This window comes from Triturus cristatus, chromosome 3_1 (assembly GCF_964204655.1).
Source record: "Triturus cristatus chromosome 3_1, aTriCri1.1, whole genome shotgun sequence".
Taxonomy (NCBI): domain Eukaryota; kingdom Metazoa; phylum Chordata; class Amphibia; order Caudata; family Salamandridae; genus Triturus; species Triturus cristatus.
Window position 1 is genome coordinate 132979628 of NC_140583.1, and position 17667 is coordinate 132997294.

The following is a 17667-nucleotide window of genomic DNA, read 5'->3' on the forward strand; positions in this document are numbered from 1 at the left end:
GATGCTTTGTACCTGTGTTTCTTCTTTTATGGTATTTTACCAAAATAAAGAGAGTTGGACTGATTGACAATTCTCTAATGCAGCAGGTGAAGCTGAGTGAAACAAAAAGAATACGAGTGTAGGAAGCTAGCCCTGTATATACTATACCAAAGTGAGGTATAGTGTGCACAGAGTTCAGTGGAACCCCAAAGATAGGCAGAGGTCGATCAGTAAGGCAGTATCAGAGGACAGTGCTAGGCATTTGTTGTACACACTCAGTCAGCAAATGAATTTAGACACTCAAAGACTGAATTTCAGACCAATTGTTTTTGTATAAAAAATATTCTTGTAGTTATTTTATTCTCTAGAACCAAGCAAGCCTGGCACAGGTATGCAATAAATACTTTACAGTAGTAATGCTTTTTGTAAACAGTTTGCATTGTAATTGCATTTGCACTTGTTATGACTTACAGTATGGTTGCAGAGAAATGCAATACTTTGTAAATACAGTACCTATGTCCCTTGAATGAGCTTTTCAGTAAAATACCTGGTAAGTTACTTCTTGGATTACTTTTCTTACACAGAGTAGTACACCTAGATACTACTCTGGGACATTTCCTTTAAACAGGTAAGTAAAATCATTTTTGTTAAACAGTACAATTTTAAAGAATTTCTTTAGGTTTTCAAACTCCACACTTAGAAACTTTTCCACAAAAAACAGTCAATGTTATCCTATGGAGGAAAATAGTGTTATCGGTTTAAAACGAAGATTTGGTAGTGGGAGTTTAGGTTCTGGGGGTCCCCCAGGGTCAGGGATGCTCTCTTGTTACACCCTCAGCTGCACTAGGGCACCGGGTACAGAGTGCTGAGGCCCAATGATATTCAAAGGGGGATAGGGGGCCACCAGTTGGTGGCTACTGACTAGCAGGCCAGTTGGTTGGGTGAGCAAAGCTCTTAAGACTTTAGCTCAGGGCAAATGAGGAAACAAAGTAGCACCACAGGTGCACCCTCAGCGGCACTAGGGCGGAAGGGTGCAGAGTGCTGTTTCGACGTCGGGCGCCGTGTTGTTTGCAATAGGGAACCTCCGGTTTGCAAAGACACTGCAGGCTTGGGGACTAAGGTCTTCTGGGTGTGACCACCACTTTGAGAGGTAAGTTGGGAAGTTGGGGGTTGGTTAGGCACCATCGGTTTGGCCACCCAAGGCCGTGGGGCGTCAGTGAAGGGGTGCCTTTAGGGGTCGGATTTTCTTACCAGCTCCTGGTCGCGGTTGGGGCGACCTTCCGGATTTAGGCTGCAGGCGTCTGCTAGTGGCTTGAGGCAGGTCAGAGTTGCCGGATCTCGGGGCAGGATTGCCGGGGGGACCTCTTCATGGTGTTTGCCCACTTGAGCTCGGGCTTTGGACGGCGGGTGCGGAGTGGTGCGGATATGCGGTTTCCGGTCGGGGACAGAGGTTGCAGATGAACAAATCCGGTGTTCACGGGAGACAAAGTTTTTGTGGTTGAAGGCAGGAAGGTCCTCCAGGGTTTCCAGGTTGCTGGCTGCCGGACACACTGGGATTTCGCAGGAGCAGGTTCGAGGTGGAGAAACGCCAGTAGGGCTGGGGCCCAGTCAGTGGGCGTCTTCCTCTTGTTAGCTTCGGCATGGCTGTTCAGTCCTTCTTTTCTTGTTGCAGGTTCTTGTCTGAGGAAGCAAGGTTCAGGGGTCCCACTAAATTCTAGATTTAGGGGCATTACAGGTAGGTAAAAGTTAGGAACCAATGGGACCCTTCCCTGGGGTGGGTGCACCCCCTATTCTGCACCCTCCAGTGGGAAGGGTTGGCTGAGTCTCCCCATCTGCAAGATGGCGGGGACTGAGAGTTGTGCTTCACCTTGCCTCCCCCACCTGAGGGGTGGAGTTGGCAGAGGTGGGCACACCTCTCTTCCTCACTTGTTTTTCCCGCTGGTTCTCCCGCCCAAAGTGGGGGTCAGAACCAGTGGGGACCAGTTGCTGAAAGCAGCCTGGGGAAGCTCACAAAGGCGGCAAGCCTTTGAAGCTTCCCCTTTGTGAACCCCGCCCATCCTGGGGACGGAGGCTTGGCACCTCGTCCAAGGATGTGCACTCTTTCAGGCCCTAGAGAGCAGCAACCTCTGGACCCAGGGGTCCAGAAACATGTCTGGTGGTGGTAGCTGAAAGCAGCCACTCAGCCTGGACGCTAGTGGTAGGTTCATTTTCAGGGGGCATCTCTAAAGGGCCCTCTGTGCATTTTTCATTAAATCCCACACTGGAATCAGTAAGGGTTTAATATGCTGAGAAGTTTGATACCAAACCAAAGTTTTCAGAGTAGCCATTATGGTGCTGTGGAGTTCGTAATGACAAACTCCCAGCACCATATACTCTTAATGGGAGCACTGCACTTACGATGTCTAAGAATGGAATTAGACACTGTAGGGGTACAAGGCTCATGCACCTGTATCCTCACCACTGGTATAGTGTACCCAGCTAGAGGAGTAACTGACCTATGCCAGGGCAGTAGGTTGTAGGCATGGCACACAAGGATGTGTGCCATGTCAACTCTTCACTTTGTTCTGCACCAAAACACGCAGCCTGCAAAGGCAGTGTGTGAGTGTGAGGGTACAGGACCTCTAAGGGTAGCACAATAAGTGCTGCAGCCCTTAGAGGCCTTCTCTGGTCACAGTGCCCTTGGTACCTGAGGTACCATTTACCAGGGACTGACCTGCGGCCAGAGATGCCAATTAGGTTTAGGCTTCAATGCAGTTTTAGGGCAAGAACATAGTCCCTGGGTGTAGGAAAGTAGGATCTGCTTCTTATGGTTTCCCTCACTTTTTGCTTGATGTTACACTGTTTTGACTAGTCTGACAGGGATCCTGCTAATTAGGACCCCAGTCTATCTGATTTCAACTTAAAATGTTATGCCATGTACTTTGGTACGCTCCAGATTGGATACTGGTGTACCCTTATAAGTCCCTAGTATATGGTACCCGTGTACCCAGGGCATAGGCACCCCAGAAGCCTCCCATGGCTGAAGCATGTATTATGCGACCCACGAGAGGCCATGCAAAATGGAACTACATGTCTGCCATTGCAGCCGGTGTAAAATGGTGCTTGCACCACTCACTTTAGATATAGATTCACTATATCTATAGGTCACTACACTTACAACCTATAAGTCACCCCAATATCAGGCCTTAACAATCCTGAAGGCAGGGTGTTGGGTTTTACGTGAGAGGGTATCCCTGTATGAACAGGGCCTCTCTGCAGCCTTCGGAGACCATTCTTCCTGGTTGTCTGTGACTCAGCCAGATACATTGGTAGAGGTGCATTATAACCTCGCAGGAAATGCCATCTCGAAAACGGCTGAAACAAAACATGTTGTGTCTGGTATCAAACACCTTGGAATCATACCTCCACACCGGTAAGGTGTGGAGGTATGATCCCACCCTTCTGAAGCGAGCTTTGTGGGGTCACTGGTCTTTCCGGTGCCAGCCTTCTCAACCCGTGAAACACAAAATGGTTGCTGCTGACCAGAGACAAATTTCTGCCCTGCTCGAGCAGGGGAAGGCTGGACAATAGGATCCTGTCACAGGGAGGTGTGACCACCTCCCAGACAGGATGTAGTGTATTGGGGCTGGGTGGGTGCACTTCTAAAGTGCCTGAAAGTCTGTATCTGGGGCACACTTGGTGTCCCTGTGCATAGTCCAGCTCCAACCATTTCTGGGAGCCGTTGACTCTTGCTCTGTTGCAAAACTGGACAAAGGACATGGGAGTAACCTCCCCTCTGTCCTGACCCTCCCCTAGGAGGGTCCCTTGAATCTGTCCAACCCTCTCTTGTGGGTACATAAGGGCTTACCTGGCTGTTGGACCTGCAACAACAAACCACTGACCTTTGACGGTCTGGACACTCTGGACTTCGCTGGATTTCGACTGGGCCCGACTTCGTCTCCCTCTTCGTCCAAAGCATCATCTGTGTCCTTGCCCCATACAGGCTCCGTGCAGGACCTGTGGAGCATTAAGGACATCTGAACAATCTCCCTTGGGGTGAAGGAGTCACTCCCCTGCATTCGCAGGCACCGTAACCAACTGACCGGTCTGCTGATCCTGAGCTCCTGCGGACTCCGAAGGCTCAAGCAACACAGGAGGTGGGTTCCGAAGTTCCTTGAGGTCGAGCTGCCCTCTCACCAAGTTTGAGGCCAGTATCCTTCGTGGGGACCACATAACACGAACCCCTCTGCACTGCGTACTTTTGCAAGTGCATATGCTTGTTGGCGATTCCGAGCTTGTGCATTGGACTCCATGTAGTCCTGACCCAGAGCAGTATTTCCACCAAAGAACTCTGGCCTCCTCGCACCAAGTGCTCTGTGGCCTGGTACTTTGTGATCTTGCTCGAGGTCCCCTCACGACTCCTGGTCATTAGGCCTGTGGGTCCTCCTGAGGGTCCTCTTGAATTGGGCTTTCCCGGTTGCTCCAGATGTGCCCTGACTCCCCACTGCTTGGTGAATCCCCTGGACTTTGCTGGTCTACACCGAAACCTGCTTGACCTTCCTGCGTGGGTTGCTGTTGCCAAGGCTTGTTGGTGCTCCAGCCGGACACCTACCCCTCAGCACCTGACATCCTTCGTGGGACAGCTCGCACCTGGCTCCTGGTCGTCACTGATGTCTCCTGGTCCTTGTGGCTGCAGAGTCAAGTATCCTTTCTTCGGACCTGAAGCACCCGACATCAGTGGGCATTCGTCCACTGAGCCCCTGGTCACCCTGAAGTGACCCAGACTATGTCCCCTCTGTTTTCAGGTTCCTTCCATCATGAATCCAGCCTTGGATTCCAGCGGACACTTTCTTCATTCCCGGCAGCAGCTCTTCTTTGCAACCCTCCATTGAAAACGACAGCGGTTTCTGACACCACTCCAGACCTATGCACCCGGCTCTCCTGGGATAGATAACTCGGGTATTCTGGTATCCATGGGTGGGGTGGCTCTCCAACCTCCTAAGTTCCAAAGGGTTTCCTCAAAGTCCACTGAGAAGGATCCTTAAACCTTAAAATTGCAACCGCGACTTCTCCATAGAATTGTACGGAGTCTGCAGTCGTGTTAACACAGTGCACCCATCCTCCGTGGGGTCCCTGTCTACTCACCTTGGGTGGTTCCTTGGGGTCCCAGCGATTCTACGTGTTCTAGACACTGTCCCGACTCCAGACGTGGTCCTTATACCACTATTTTAGTATATGGTTTGGTCTCCCCCTGAAGCCCACTGTGTATTGTGCTACTTACGACTGTTTTTTTGCTAAAGTATTGTGTGGTTTGTGTTGTACCCCAGTGTGGAGGATACTAGAGAGTGTTATATAAATAAATACCTATTTTTATGACTACTGTGTAGTTCTCCTTTCATTTAGTTAATACTAAAGGTGATATTCTGGTAAAACAAGCTGCTTTACTTTCCTTCAAGATTAAGCCTGAAGGCTGCTCTCCACAGCCTACACTAGAATAGCTTTCTAAAGGTTATCTTTGACCTCATACATCATAAGGGTCGTTTGGACAGGTGCAAGCTGCCCACTTTAATTAGTGTACAGCATATACCAGGCCAACGTCACACACTGGGTACACAAGTCAAAGCACATCAGCAATTCAGCAAAAGGTGGGGGCAAACTGTGCGGAAAGAGGGCACTTTCTCACAACGAGGACATTGGCTAAGTAGGAATAAGAATATAATGCATAGGTATCAGATATATGCATACATAGCAGAAACAATACAAATTACGTTATTAAAAAACCTGTGACAGACTAAAGTCTTAGTAAATAAGCCTGTGCAATTAACAGTCAGTGTTTGGAATACATGAAAATATATTTTTTAAAGGAACCTCATAAAGCTAATACAAAGTATTGACAAAATAAATAAACGTCTTTCATAACACTTACATAGAATATCTTCACATCCCTTCGCTTTTTTATTTCTTCCACAAGAACCAGTGGCTTCGTCTTAGGTACTGGTATGGTACCCAATACCACAACACAATCTTTGTTCAGAATCTCTTGCACAAGTTGAATAAATGATTGACTAAAGAGTTCCATTTTACCAATTTCATCCAAAACACATACAGTTTTGTTGCTGCTACTGCCAGTTTTAACCTGAGGAAAAATAAACAACAATTAACAGAAGAACTGATAAGCAAAAAAGAAAAACAAATTGCACAACACACAACAGGTGTCTTTTCAACAAACAAACACAAGAGTTTTCCACAAATTATATGCACTTTTATTGGAAGAATTTTTATTACCTGTTTTTTTAGAAATGGGGGTCTCTAGTTGGCAATGGTTTGTACCTTTGACAAAATAGGGACCCTTCTTCCTAGTCAGGGTAAGGGGTGGATACGCTTATAAAATAACCCCTGCTCATCCCCTTGGTAGCTTGGCAAGAGCAGACAGGCTTATCTCAGAGGCAGTGTGTAAAGCAATTGTGCACATATACAGTAATACAGTGGAAACATTACAAATGGACACCAAACCAGTTTAGAAAAATATGGAATCTTTATCTAAACTACACAAGACCAAAACAACAAAAATCCAAAATACAGTAATCAAAATATGACTCTCAAAAGGTAGAAACAGTTCTGTTCAAAGCAAATTGCAGATGCGACACTCTTCACACAAAGTACCTTGGATGCGTCACGCGCACAAACAGAAACTGTCACAGGGAAGATAATGCGTCAGTTCCTTATGCCCAGGGAAGGTGATGCGTCGGTGCCTTACTGCCACGCAGGGGCGGTGATGCGTCGGTTTCTTACTGTGCAGGGAGGTGATGCATCAGTTTCTTATTGCAGCCCAGTGTTCTTGCAGGTGTGGAGCACAGATACGATGCGTGAGGATCGGAGATACATCGGTCTCTGCAGCCACGGTCCCACTGTGCGATGGTTCTTGCAGCCACACAGCTGGGCCTGCGTCAGAAACAGTGCAGTGATCTCGGCCTTCGTAGATATGTGCACTCCATGTGGCGATTTCTCAAGCTGCAGGCAGGCGCCGCGTCGGTTTCTTTGCTGATGCGTCGGAAACAGGTGCAGATGTGTTGCGCTACTCGACGTTGCCTTACGTTCCCAGCTGCCAACAGCAGAAACAACCTCCAGAGGCCCAAAACATCAACAGGCACCTCCTGGCAGGTTAGAACTCCCAGCAAGGAAGTTCAGGGGAGCTGGGGGTGAAGTCTTTGTATCCCTGAGATTTCAAAAAAAGGAGGCACGCTCAACTTCAAGCTCTTGGAGGTCTTCCTCAAGCAGGAGATACAGCACACAGCAAAGTCCTGGTCCTTTCATTGGCAGAAACAGCCACTGCAGGCCAACCCCAGACAGCACACAGCAAAGGGGCAGTACTTCTCCTCAGTTTCTCATGGTCTTCTCCTTGGCAAAGGTTCCTCTTGAATCCCAGAAGTAATCTAAAAGTCTGGGGTCTGGGCCCCACTTTTTATAGCACAAAATCCTTTGTTCTCTGGTGGCAGAGAAGCTCTTTGCCCAACCAAAACCAGTTCTGTCCTCTCTGGTGCAGCTTCCTGGCAGGAGGTGTAGACAGCACTGTCAAAGGCAGACCAGGTCCATTCAGGTGTGAAAGAAATCTCCTCCCCGCACTCTAAATGCAGCCCAGTTCTATTCAGCCCCGCCCTGACATAGGGCCATCCTCCACCCTCCACTTTCGAAAGGCAGGACACACCTCCCCCCCCCCTCATGTGGCTGTCTGAACAGAATGCACATCCCCAGCCCCTGTCACTCAAAAGCCAGACAGTCAATACACACACCTAGCAGAGGAACACAGGATGGCTCAGCAAGAAAATGTTTACTTTCTGGAAGTGGTATTTTCAAACACAGAATGTAAAAATTATCCTCACTAAAAGTTGCATCTTTATATTCTGAGTTCAGGCATCCTAAACTTTATCACCCATCTTGTTCCAATGGGAAGTTATATTCATAAGATGTTATAAATGCACTCCCATTCTATCCTATGGGACAAATAGCCTTTTAATAGTGAAAAACTAAATTGGCAGTATTTCACTATCAGGACATGCCACACACATCAGGGCATGTCCTATCTTTGACATACACTGCACCCTGCCCACAGGGGTACCTTGGGCCTACCTTAGGGGTGACTAATATGTAAGGAAAGGGAAGGTTAGGGCCTGGAAAGTGGGTTCACTTGCCATGTCGACATGGCAGTACCAAACTGCGCACAGACACTGCAGTGGCAAGTCTGAGTTACATTTACAGGCTGCTTATTTGGGTGACACAATCAGTGCTTTGGAAATACAGCAAGCCTCGAGAAGTGCATTAACAGTTGGAGCCTAAACGGAAGGAGAAAAGAAGCATTGTGTGCGGCTGTACAATTGATTGAAACAAAGTTACAGAAGTCACTTGACTAGGCGTACAGCCAACAATACCTGCCATGGAAGACAGCCTTCCATGTAAAGAACAGACCTCACCTTAAGGATCAAACCCTCATTTGAGCAGGAATACGTGTCCCATAAGAATGCTTGCCATGAAGAAGACCTTCCACACAACAACCCAGGTCCACCGAAGGTCGAAACGCGTCAGCGTATCCTATTTTGAGGCCAAGAGCTAGCATTTCCTGCGAAGGTCAGTTCACAGGTGGCACTATAAAAGAAATACGTAATTCAGGACGATATATTAGTATAATATCAAAAGCTCTGACCTCCCAAGGGCCATAGTACAGTGTCATTATGTAAATCGGAGGGAGGACCTAAGGGAATCAGGTCCCTACGACAATAAGTAGAAGGATACCTGTAAAAACATTAGATGCTTAATCACATCTAGGACTTATCCTCAAAAATTGCGAGGTGTGAAGTATTTGTAAATATATGGTGTATATATGCATTGTTGAATTATGTGTCAATTTGTGTAAATGTAGTATACATGTCAACTTGTGTATACATGTAAGTTGCAGTGACATACATTGTCTCAAGTGATGTCACAGACCATTTGTTTGGTATTGTCACAGTGTAGCTTGTAAATAACCATTGCATATGTGAATATTTGTGTGTATATATAAAAAAAAGAAACGATGATAAGAATCCACTTGGCAAACTCCTGACCAAAGAATTTTGTGTTAAAGATGTTATTTTGAGAAACAAGCACGGGGCGCCACTTATCTCTTAAAAATTAATACAAGTCAAAGAGTTCATTATGTGAACCTGAATAGGAAAACTTGTGTAGATTCCTATTCCTAAACAAAACTTGAATCTAAGGTCTGGGAGGCATATTGTTGTTGCTAAGCAGGTCCACTAGCAGCATTTGATTTACAGGCCCTGGGCACATACAATGCACTGTACTAGGGACTGACTAGTAAATATGCCAATCATGGAATCACCAATCCATAAACACAATTTACAGGGAGCACTTGCTCTTTGGCACTGAACAGCAGTGGCAAAGTACCCAAAGCATCTAGACCAGCAAAAATGATGTCCAACACACAGCAAAATAACAGGAGGCAAGGGCAAAAATACAGGGTAAACCCACGCCAATGATGCCAGGTCTAACATGCTTGTCCACCTTTCTTGTCACAGTCGTAACAAAGTGAGCATTAGCTCCAATGGAAAGACCCTTCAAAGCAAAAAGTACATGCAGTTAAGCAGTCTTCCCATTCCTTCAATATGGCTGACTTCCTCTTCTTCTAGAGTCACATTAGAAAAGGTAAGTCTAACAGTCCTTCCTGCTGTTTTTTCAGCTGTCTGGGATCAGACCTTCAATCAAACAGGTAAAAGTGTTTTTGAGCACTACTAGTTGAGGCTGTGCTCTAGCAGGCTAAGACAGCCAGGCAAAGAGGTTGCGCTATAAGGGACTCGTTTACAGTCTTCCCTGATTGAAATTGAGCCCGTTTATTTACAGCTCAGGGCCCTGCTTCATCAGTCTCATAGTCGTTAAATATTTAAGGTCCTGCTGTAGAGAAACGTGGGGAGATTTAAAAATCAAGGCAGTATTCACAGTTGAAGAATCTGCTTCAGAATGCTGCTTGAAGCATAAGCATGTGTACACGAGCCGCCTGCAGCATGCGGTGTAGAATGGGTTGCCAGTGCCCGGGGCAAGGGAAGTATTGAGCCTCCTAATCCCTCAACCCGTGGACCGTTCGCACTTCCTGAGTCCATTCCACCATAAATTATTTTTCATTTAAAATGTTGTGCCCCAAATAATTTTGCACCCAGGGCAACTGCCCCGGTGGCCCCGCTCATACTACGCCACTACCTGCAGCCTCTGTAGTTGCTAGGCAACAGTCCAATCACATTGCTAACTAAGGAAGCAGGAACTTTTTTCTTTTTTTAAAGAATTCTTCATTGGCATTTTTAACAAAATACAATCTCACTAGCTCAGCAAAGCAACATTAGCAAAGAATAATATGTGTGCACATAATTTCATTGGTTACATGTCTTGCCCATATTAGGCCGTTTGTCGCCATCCTGTATTCTCTCAGTTAGAGAAAGCAGAAGAGGTTGTAGCGATAGCCATCCGTGGGTCAGCCTCCCCAATGATCATCCCGGAAACCACCTGTGAATGTCCCACCCCTCCGCCATCCACCCAATCCGCGCTACCCTGGTCTCTCAGTCTCAACAGAGATCAGAGTTATCGACATCCCCCAGTTCCAGAGAGTGTAATAATGAATATGCTACTTACCAGTATGCATCTGTTCTTGGCATGTAGGCTGCTGACATTCATATCTGTGCATAGATCGCCGCCTAGTGTTGGGTCCGGATGTTTGCACGTTGTTGTCCTGGAAGAGTCTTCGAAGTATCCTTGGATAGGTGACTCCTCCCCTGGACTACAGTGCGCATGGGCATCCTCTCCATCCTCAGATTGTTTTTCGCCATTGTGGCCGTGATGGAGTAGATACAGAAAGTGATGACCATGCTTACAGTAATTCTGAGAGCTGCAGCTGCTACAGGCGCCGGGGAGGAGGGAGGGCGATATGAATGTCAGCAGCCCTACATGCCAAGAACAGATGCATACTGGTAAGTAGAATATTCAGTTCGAGGCATGTGGGCTGCTGAATTCATATCTGTGCATAGAATATATAGCAGTGCCCTCTTATTAGCGGTGGCTACCGGTGCCAGCTGCAGCGGTCTGAAAAAGAGTTTTGAGAACAGCCTGTCCTACAGCTGCCTGCTGTTTTGATTGCACATCTACACAATAGTGTTTGGTAAATGTATGTGTAGTGGACCAGGTGGCTGCTCTACATATGTCATGCAAAGGAATGTTTCCTAGGAAAGCCATGGAGGCCCCTAACTTACGTGTTGAGTGGGCTCGAGGGGGAATCGTTAAAGTGCGTTTAGCCTTTTGATAGCAAATTTGAATACATTTAACGATCCATCTGGCTATTCCTGCTTTGGAGATAGCGTTACCTTTGTGGTGTGGGGCAAAGGCAACGAAAAGTTGATTTGTTTTTCTAAAGGGTTTGGTCCTGTCGATATAATACATGAGGGCCCTTTTTACATCTAGTGTATGGAGCGCCCTTTCTGCGACAGTTTGTGGGTTTTGAAAGAAAACAGGCAGTTCAATAGTTTGATTCATATGGAACTGCAATACCACCTTAGGCATGAATTTGGGGTTGGTATGTAGTACGACCCTGTTGGCGTGAACCTGTATGAATGGCTCTTGGACGGTTAGTGCCTGGAGTTCACTAACTCTTCGTAAAGAAGTTATCGCTACTAGGAAAGCTACTTTCCAGGTAAGGAATTGAATCTCACATGAGTGTAGAGGTTCAAAGGGTGGACCCATCAGGCGTGTGAGGACCAAGTTGAGGTTCCACATTGGGGCTGGTGGGTGGGTAGGTGGAATGACTCGTTTGATTCCTTCCAAGAATGCTTTGATGGCAGGCACTCTGAATAGAGAGAGGTGTTGCCTGGTTTGTAGATAGGCTGAGATTGCGGTCAAATGGACACGTATAGAGGTGTACGCCAGATTGCATCGGTATAGGTGTAATAGGTAACAAATAATGTTTTGGATGGATGCGTCTAGCGGGTTAATGTCATTATTATTGCAATAAATGACGAACCTCTTCCATTTGGCTGCATAGCAAGCTCTGGTAGTGGGTCTCCTGGCCTCCTTAATGATGTCCATACAGTCAGGTGGCAGGTTTAGGTAGCCAAACTCTAGGACTTCAGGAGCCAGATTGCCAGGTTCAGCTGTTGCGGATCTGGGTGCTGAATCTCTCCATGGTTCTGCGTCAAATGCGCGGGTTTGATCCGCAGCCTTTGATGCGGCACCACGGCAAGTTCGAGAAAGGTGGTGTACCATGGCTGGCGTGCCCCCGTTGGAGCAACCAGGACGAGTGTCAGTGAGTGTTGTCTGAGTTTGCGTGCCACCAGCGGTATCAGCGGTGCTGGGGGAAAAGCGTACGCAAATCTGCCGGACCAGTTCATCCATATCGCATTGCCCTGCGACTGCGGATGTGGGAACCTGGCGGCAAAGCTTTGGCATTTTGCATGTTCGCTTGTCGCGAATAGGTCTATCTCTGGATGACCCCACTGCTGGAAGTACGGTTGGAGTACTGATGGGTGTAACTCCCACTCATGCATCTGGTGGCTGTGTCTGCTGAGCAGATCCGCCATCTGGTTGTCCTTGCCGGGGAGGTGTTCTGCCATGAGGAACATGTTCCTCTGAATGGCCCACTTCCACAGGCTCTGAGCCAGATGAGACAACTGTGGAGAGTGTGTTCCTCCCTGCTTCTGTATGTAGTACATTGCAGTCATGTTGTCCGTCCGGATCAACACGACTTTGTTGCACAAGTGTACTTTGAATGCTTTCATAGCGAGGAAGATTGCCATCAGCTCTAGAAGGTTGATGTGCATCTTCTTTTGTTGTTGTGTTCATAGTCCCTGCACTGTGTAATGGAGTACATGAGCTCCCCATCCCTGGAGAGACGCGTCCGCCGTCAGTATTATCTGTGGGACAGGCTCTTGGAACGGTCGGCCCTTGCAAAGGTTTTGTGGATTCCACCAATGCAGAGAGTTGTATGCCCGACCGCTCACCAACACTAGGTCTTTCAGCTGTCCTTGAGCCTGATTCCACTGACGTGCTAAGCACTCCTGAAGCGGGCGCATATGTAGTCTCGCGTGTGGGACTATGAAGATGCAGGAGGCCATCATGCCTATCAACTGCATGAACACTCGCGCGGGAAGGGAGTGTTGTGGTTTGAACATGGAAATCAGCATTTGCATGCTGTTGATTCTCACTAAATTTGGCTGAGCTGTGGCCGCCAGAGTGTCTATAGTCGCACCGAGGTACTGTTGTACGTGTGCGGGCTGGAGATGGGATTTTGGGTAATTTAGTGAGAACCCCAGACTGTGAAGGAGGTGGATGGTGCGGGACATGTGGCTGGCACATTGCTGGGCTGACTTCGCTTGAACGAGCCAGTCGTCCAGGTAAGGGTAGACGTGTATGTGCTGCCTCCGTAGATGTGCCGCCACAGTAGCTAGGCACTTTGTGAACACCCTGGGTGCTGTTGTCACGCCGAAGGGAAGGACTTTGAATTGGTAGTGCTGCCCTTGAACAGTGAACCTGAGGTATTTCTCATGTGAGGGGTGAATGGGTATGTGGAAATACGCATCCTTGAGGTCCAGTGTGGCCAGAAAGTCTCCCTGCTTGAGCAGCGGGAGGACTTGCTGTAGAGTGAGCATGTGAAAATGCTCGGAAAGAATGTACTGGTTCAGGGGTCTCAGGTCTAATATAGGCCTGAGTGACCCGTCCTTTTTCGGTATTAAAAAGTACAGGGAGTACACCCCCGTACCTTGCTCGTGGACGGGTACGACCTCGATTGCGCCTTTTAGAACCATGCTTTGCACCTCCTGCTGCAAGAGCGTTAAGTGCTCTGAGGACATAGGACGGTTTTTTGGAGGTATGGTGGGTGGAGTGGAGGTTAGTTCTAGACAGTAACCGTATTTGACAATATCTTTGACCCACCTGTCCGTGGTGATGGAGTTCCACGTGGACAGGAACCTTTGTAGCCTTCCCCCGACAGGTGTTATGTGGTCGGGAGGAAGGGAGAGGGCGTCACTGCTTGTTCTTGGGAGAGGACCTGGTGTTGCCGTAGCCGCGTCCTCTGCCCTTTGTGCTGGAGCCACGATATCCACCCCGGGTGTTTTTATCGTAGGTGTTTTGTGTGTTGCCCTTGTTGTATGTTTGCTGTGACCCCTGTCCTCTACCTGCTCCTCTATTTCCGGGGCGACGAAAGGAGCCGCTCCGAAAGGACTGCGTCTGTAGGGCCCCCATGGACATTGCAGTGTCCGTGTCCTTTTTTATTTTCTCTAGGGTAGTGTCAACCTCCGGGCCGAATAAGTAGTCGGGGTTGACAGGTTGGTTGAGGATGTTATTTTGTACCTCTGGTTTGAATCCGGAGATTCGCAACCAGGCGTGTCGTCGCAACATGACGCTAGTGTTTATGGCTCTGGCAGCTGTATCCGCGGCATCCAGTGCACACTTAATGGATGCATTTGTGAGCAGTTGTCCCTCCCTGATGAGGATCTCTGCACCTTCTTTGTATTGGTCAGGGAGATGTTGGAGTAGTTGCTCTAATGTGTCGTAGTGCGCTCGATCATAGCGAGCGAGGAGCGCTTGAGTATTGGCAATGCGCCATATGTTAGCTGCTTGGGCGGCAACCCGTTTGCCAGAGGTCTCTAGCACCTTGGACTCTTTGTCCGGGGGAGGAGCATCACCTGTTGTTTGCGAGTGTGCCCTCTTGCGAGCATTCGCAACGACAATGGAATCCAGAGGTAATTGGCCTCTAATGTAAGTAGGGTCCCCAGGCGTTGATCTGTATTTTTTGTCGATCCTGGGGTTTATCACTCTTGCCCTGGCGGGTTCTTTGAAGATGTCCTTTGCTGGCTTGAGGACCCCCTTTAACATGGGCAGAGTCTTTATATTCCTTTCTGAGGATGCGAAAGTATCCATGAGAAAGTCGTCCTCGATGGTGTCCGAGTGAAGTTGCACCCCATGATTGGCCGCAGCACGTTCAATTAGAGCGTTGAACGCGGCAGTGTCCTCTGTGGGAGATGTTTTTGCTCCATAGAGTTGCGGGTCCTGTGCATCCATAGGTGCACCTGGGTCTACAGGGTCATCCCAAGCTTGATCAGGGTCCTGTTGGCCATCAGGGTCCATCCCTCCGGGGTAGGGGACTTGGTCACCCATGTAGTCCTCCAACGCATCCGTGTCGGAGTGTGTGGGAGAGAAGGATTGTGGATCCTGGTAGGGTGAATGGAAAGGTTCGTAAAGAACTGGTTCTGAAGCCACTGGCAGCTTTCTCTTAAGTGGGATCCGGAAGGAGTCCAAAGCTGGCTCAGAAGTTATTCTCCTTTTGTGGATAATCATCCTGCCGGTGTCGGCGTCGATGATATGCGATGGAGACGTCTCCGCAGAGTGTTCGGCAGGCGTGATCGTGGTGTGGGTGACCCGTGTCCTGATTTGGAACAGTTTCGGGGCCGTGGATGGTGGCAGGCCAAAAGTAATGTTGGCTGGTGCCGAAGAGGCTGTTGGAGCTTTTATTGGCTCGGAGCCCGAAGTGTCCTGGAGGACATTTTTATTTTTGGTGCGCTGCGCAGCAACGGGTGGCACCTGGAGCGCCCTTGATTCCTTTGCGCCGACCGGTTCTGTGGAGGCGGGCGTGGACTTTTTCGGCGCCGGTGAGTCGTGGAGTCGAGGGGCGGGAATGGCCGTCGACGCCTTCGATGAGTGTGGCTTTAGTGGTGCCGTCGAAGCGGTGTGAGACGCGGCAGGTAGTTTGACCTTTGAGGTCGGAGCCGATAGCGTCGGTGCCGGGAGCCGAGTAGGTTTGGTGGCACCGAAGGTCTTTTTCCGTATGTCGACTCCGACGTCGGCCGCTTCGAGCTCGGCACCGAAGTCTCGTTTGTTGCGCTCGGCGCCGACGGGTTTTGCTGGCGTCGAAGGTGTGGAGGGCCTCGATCCGACCAGCGCCACTTTCGGTTTCGGTTTCAGTTGAACCAATACAGCTTTTGGTTTCGGTTTCGAAGAAGGGAAACCAGCCGGTTTGGGCATTAATGGCTGCCGCTGAATGTCCGAGGCCGGGCCCGAGGGCGGGGCCGAAGAACTGCGGGATAGGTCTTGGGTAAGGCCCGAAGGCGATCCCTCGACCGGTGCCATAGACTGTTGCACTGGGATTTCCTCAGTCTGAACGGGTAGGCCTTGCTCGTCATCGGAGCTACTCTCTTCGGCCCCTAAGGCCTCATTGTAGTCTCCTACCTCGGTGTCGTCTTCATCTCTGCGAAAGAGTGTTTCGTCGACATCTTCCGATCCGGAGTCATGTTCGGAAGCGGGGCTGGAGGGTAGGTTCTCCACTTCTTCGACATCTTCGGTCTCGGCGCTGAAGATGTCGGCCGGGGCCGGTGCCGCTTGCTGCACCTCGAGTCTCGCCGCTCGTCGATTCCGGAGAGTCTTCTTGGATCGAAATCGGGCACAGGCCATGCATGTAGATTCGTCGTGATCCGGTGAAAGGCATTTGTTGCACACCGGATGGACGTCGATGTGTGGATATTTCGCATTGCATACAGGGCACCGCTTGAATGGTGTCCTCGATTCCATCGTCGATGTCGGGTCGATGGTCGGGTAAGATGCGAAAAAGTTGGTTCTGGAAGTTAGTAAACTAACAAAGATACTATCGATACCGATCGGGAACAGTACCGACGCGAACTAGAGGCCTTTTGGCCTGAAAAGAGTTTTTCCTAACTTGAGTCAAGATAAGCACATCCGAACCCAATGGCAGAAAAAAACAATCTGAGGATGGAGAGGATGCCCATGCGCACTGGAGTCCAGGGGAGGAGTCACCTATCCAAGGATACTTCGAAGACTCTTCCAGGACAACAACGTGCAAACATCCGGACCCAACACTAGGCGGCGATCTATGCACAGATATGAATTCAGCAGCCCACATGCCTCGAACCATGTATGATTTTAAGGGATCTCATATGTCCTTCGGCTTAAAGGACGGTGGCAACAGTTCAAAATATTTAGACATTTATTCCTGGCAAAACAGTAAATCTTTAATCCACTCCCTGAATTTGGAAGCCCTTCCCCGCCTCTATCTGCATGCCACCCTTCGTTTAGCCAGTAACCATCCAAGCAATACGTAGCGTCTAGCCGACGCCTCAACATTCTCAGTGTATTCCAGTAATGCCACAAGTGACGTGAGTTGCTGCTGTGAATTTATCATTTGTAACAGGGCGTCAGCTACCTGTGTCCAATAACTATTAACCGAGAGGCATGTCCACGCCAGATGAAGGAAGTCAGCACCCTCTGCCCCGCATCTATCACACCTGTCGGTGCGTAGTCAGTAGCGATGTAGCCTAGCTGAAGTATAGTAGATACGTATAGTGTTTTATGCGCAATCGGCTACTGGCCGTTATCTTTCCCGTCTGTTGACAGCATTACACGGAGGATAACTCCCAACTCAGCCTCCCATCCCAATCGTACCCCAACCTCCATTTCGTCTCCTTGAACTCTTTAGTATAACCGGGAGATTATGTGTGTGAGGTCAGGTGTTTGCAGTAACATATGCAAGGGGTAAGTGTGGGGGGGTTCTCTTGGGAAATCAGGAGTAGCTGCCTTGACGTTATGCCTCAGCCGAATATACAAGAATGCATCCATCGGGGTTGGAGCAGTGCCTCTGAAAAAAGCCTCTCTGTTCAAGAAGTTTCCCTCTTTATA

At 48.9% G+C, this 17667-nt stretch overlaps 1 protein-coding gene across 1 annotated transcript in view; it reads right to left on the minus strand.

Annotated features, from left to right (window-relative positions):
- NTPCR (nucleoside-triphosphatase, cancer-related) overlaps window positions 1–17667 on the minus strand; it is a 202666-nt gene that overhangs the window by 104322 nt on the left and 80677 nt on the right. The window contains exon 4 of the mRNA XM_085643571.1: window positions 5885–6094. Coding sequence (XP_085499697.1) covers window positions 5885–6094 — 210 coding nt within the window. The remainder of the gene's footprint in view (window positions 1–5884; window positions 6095–17667) is intronic.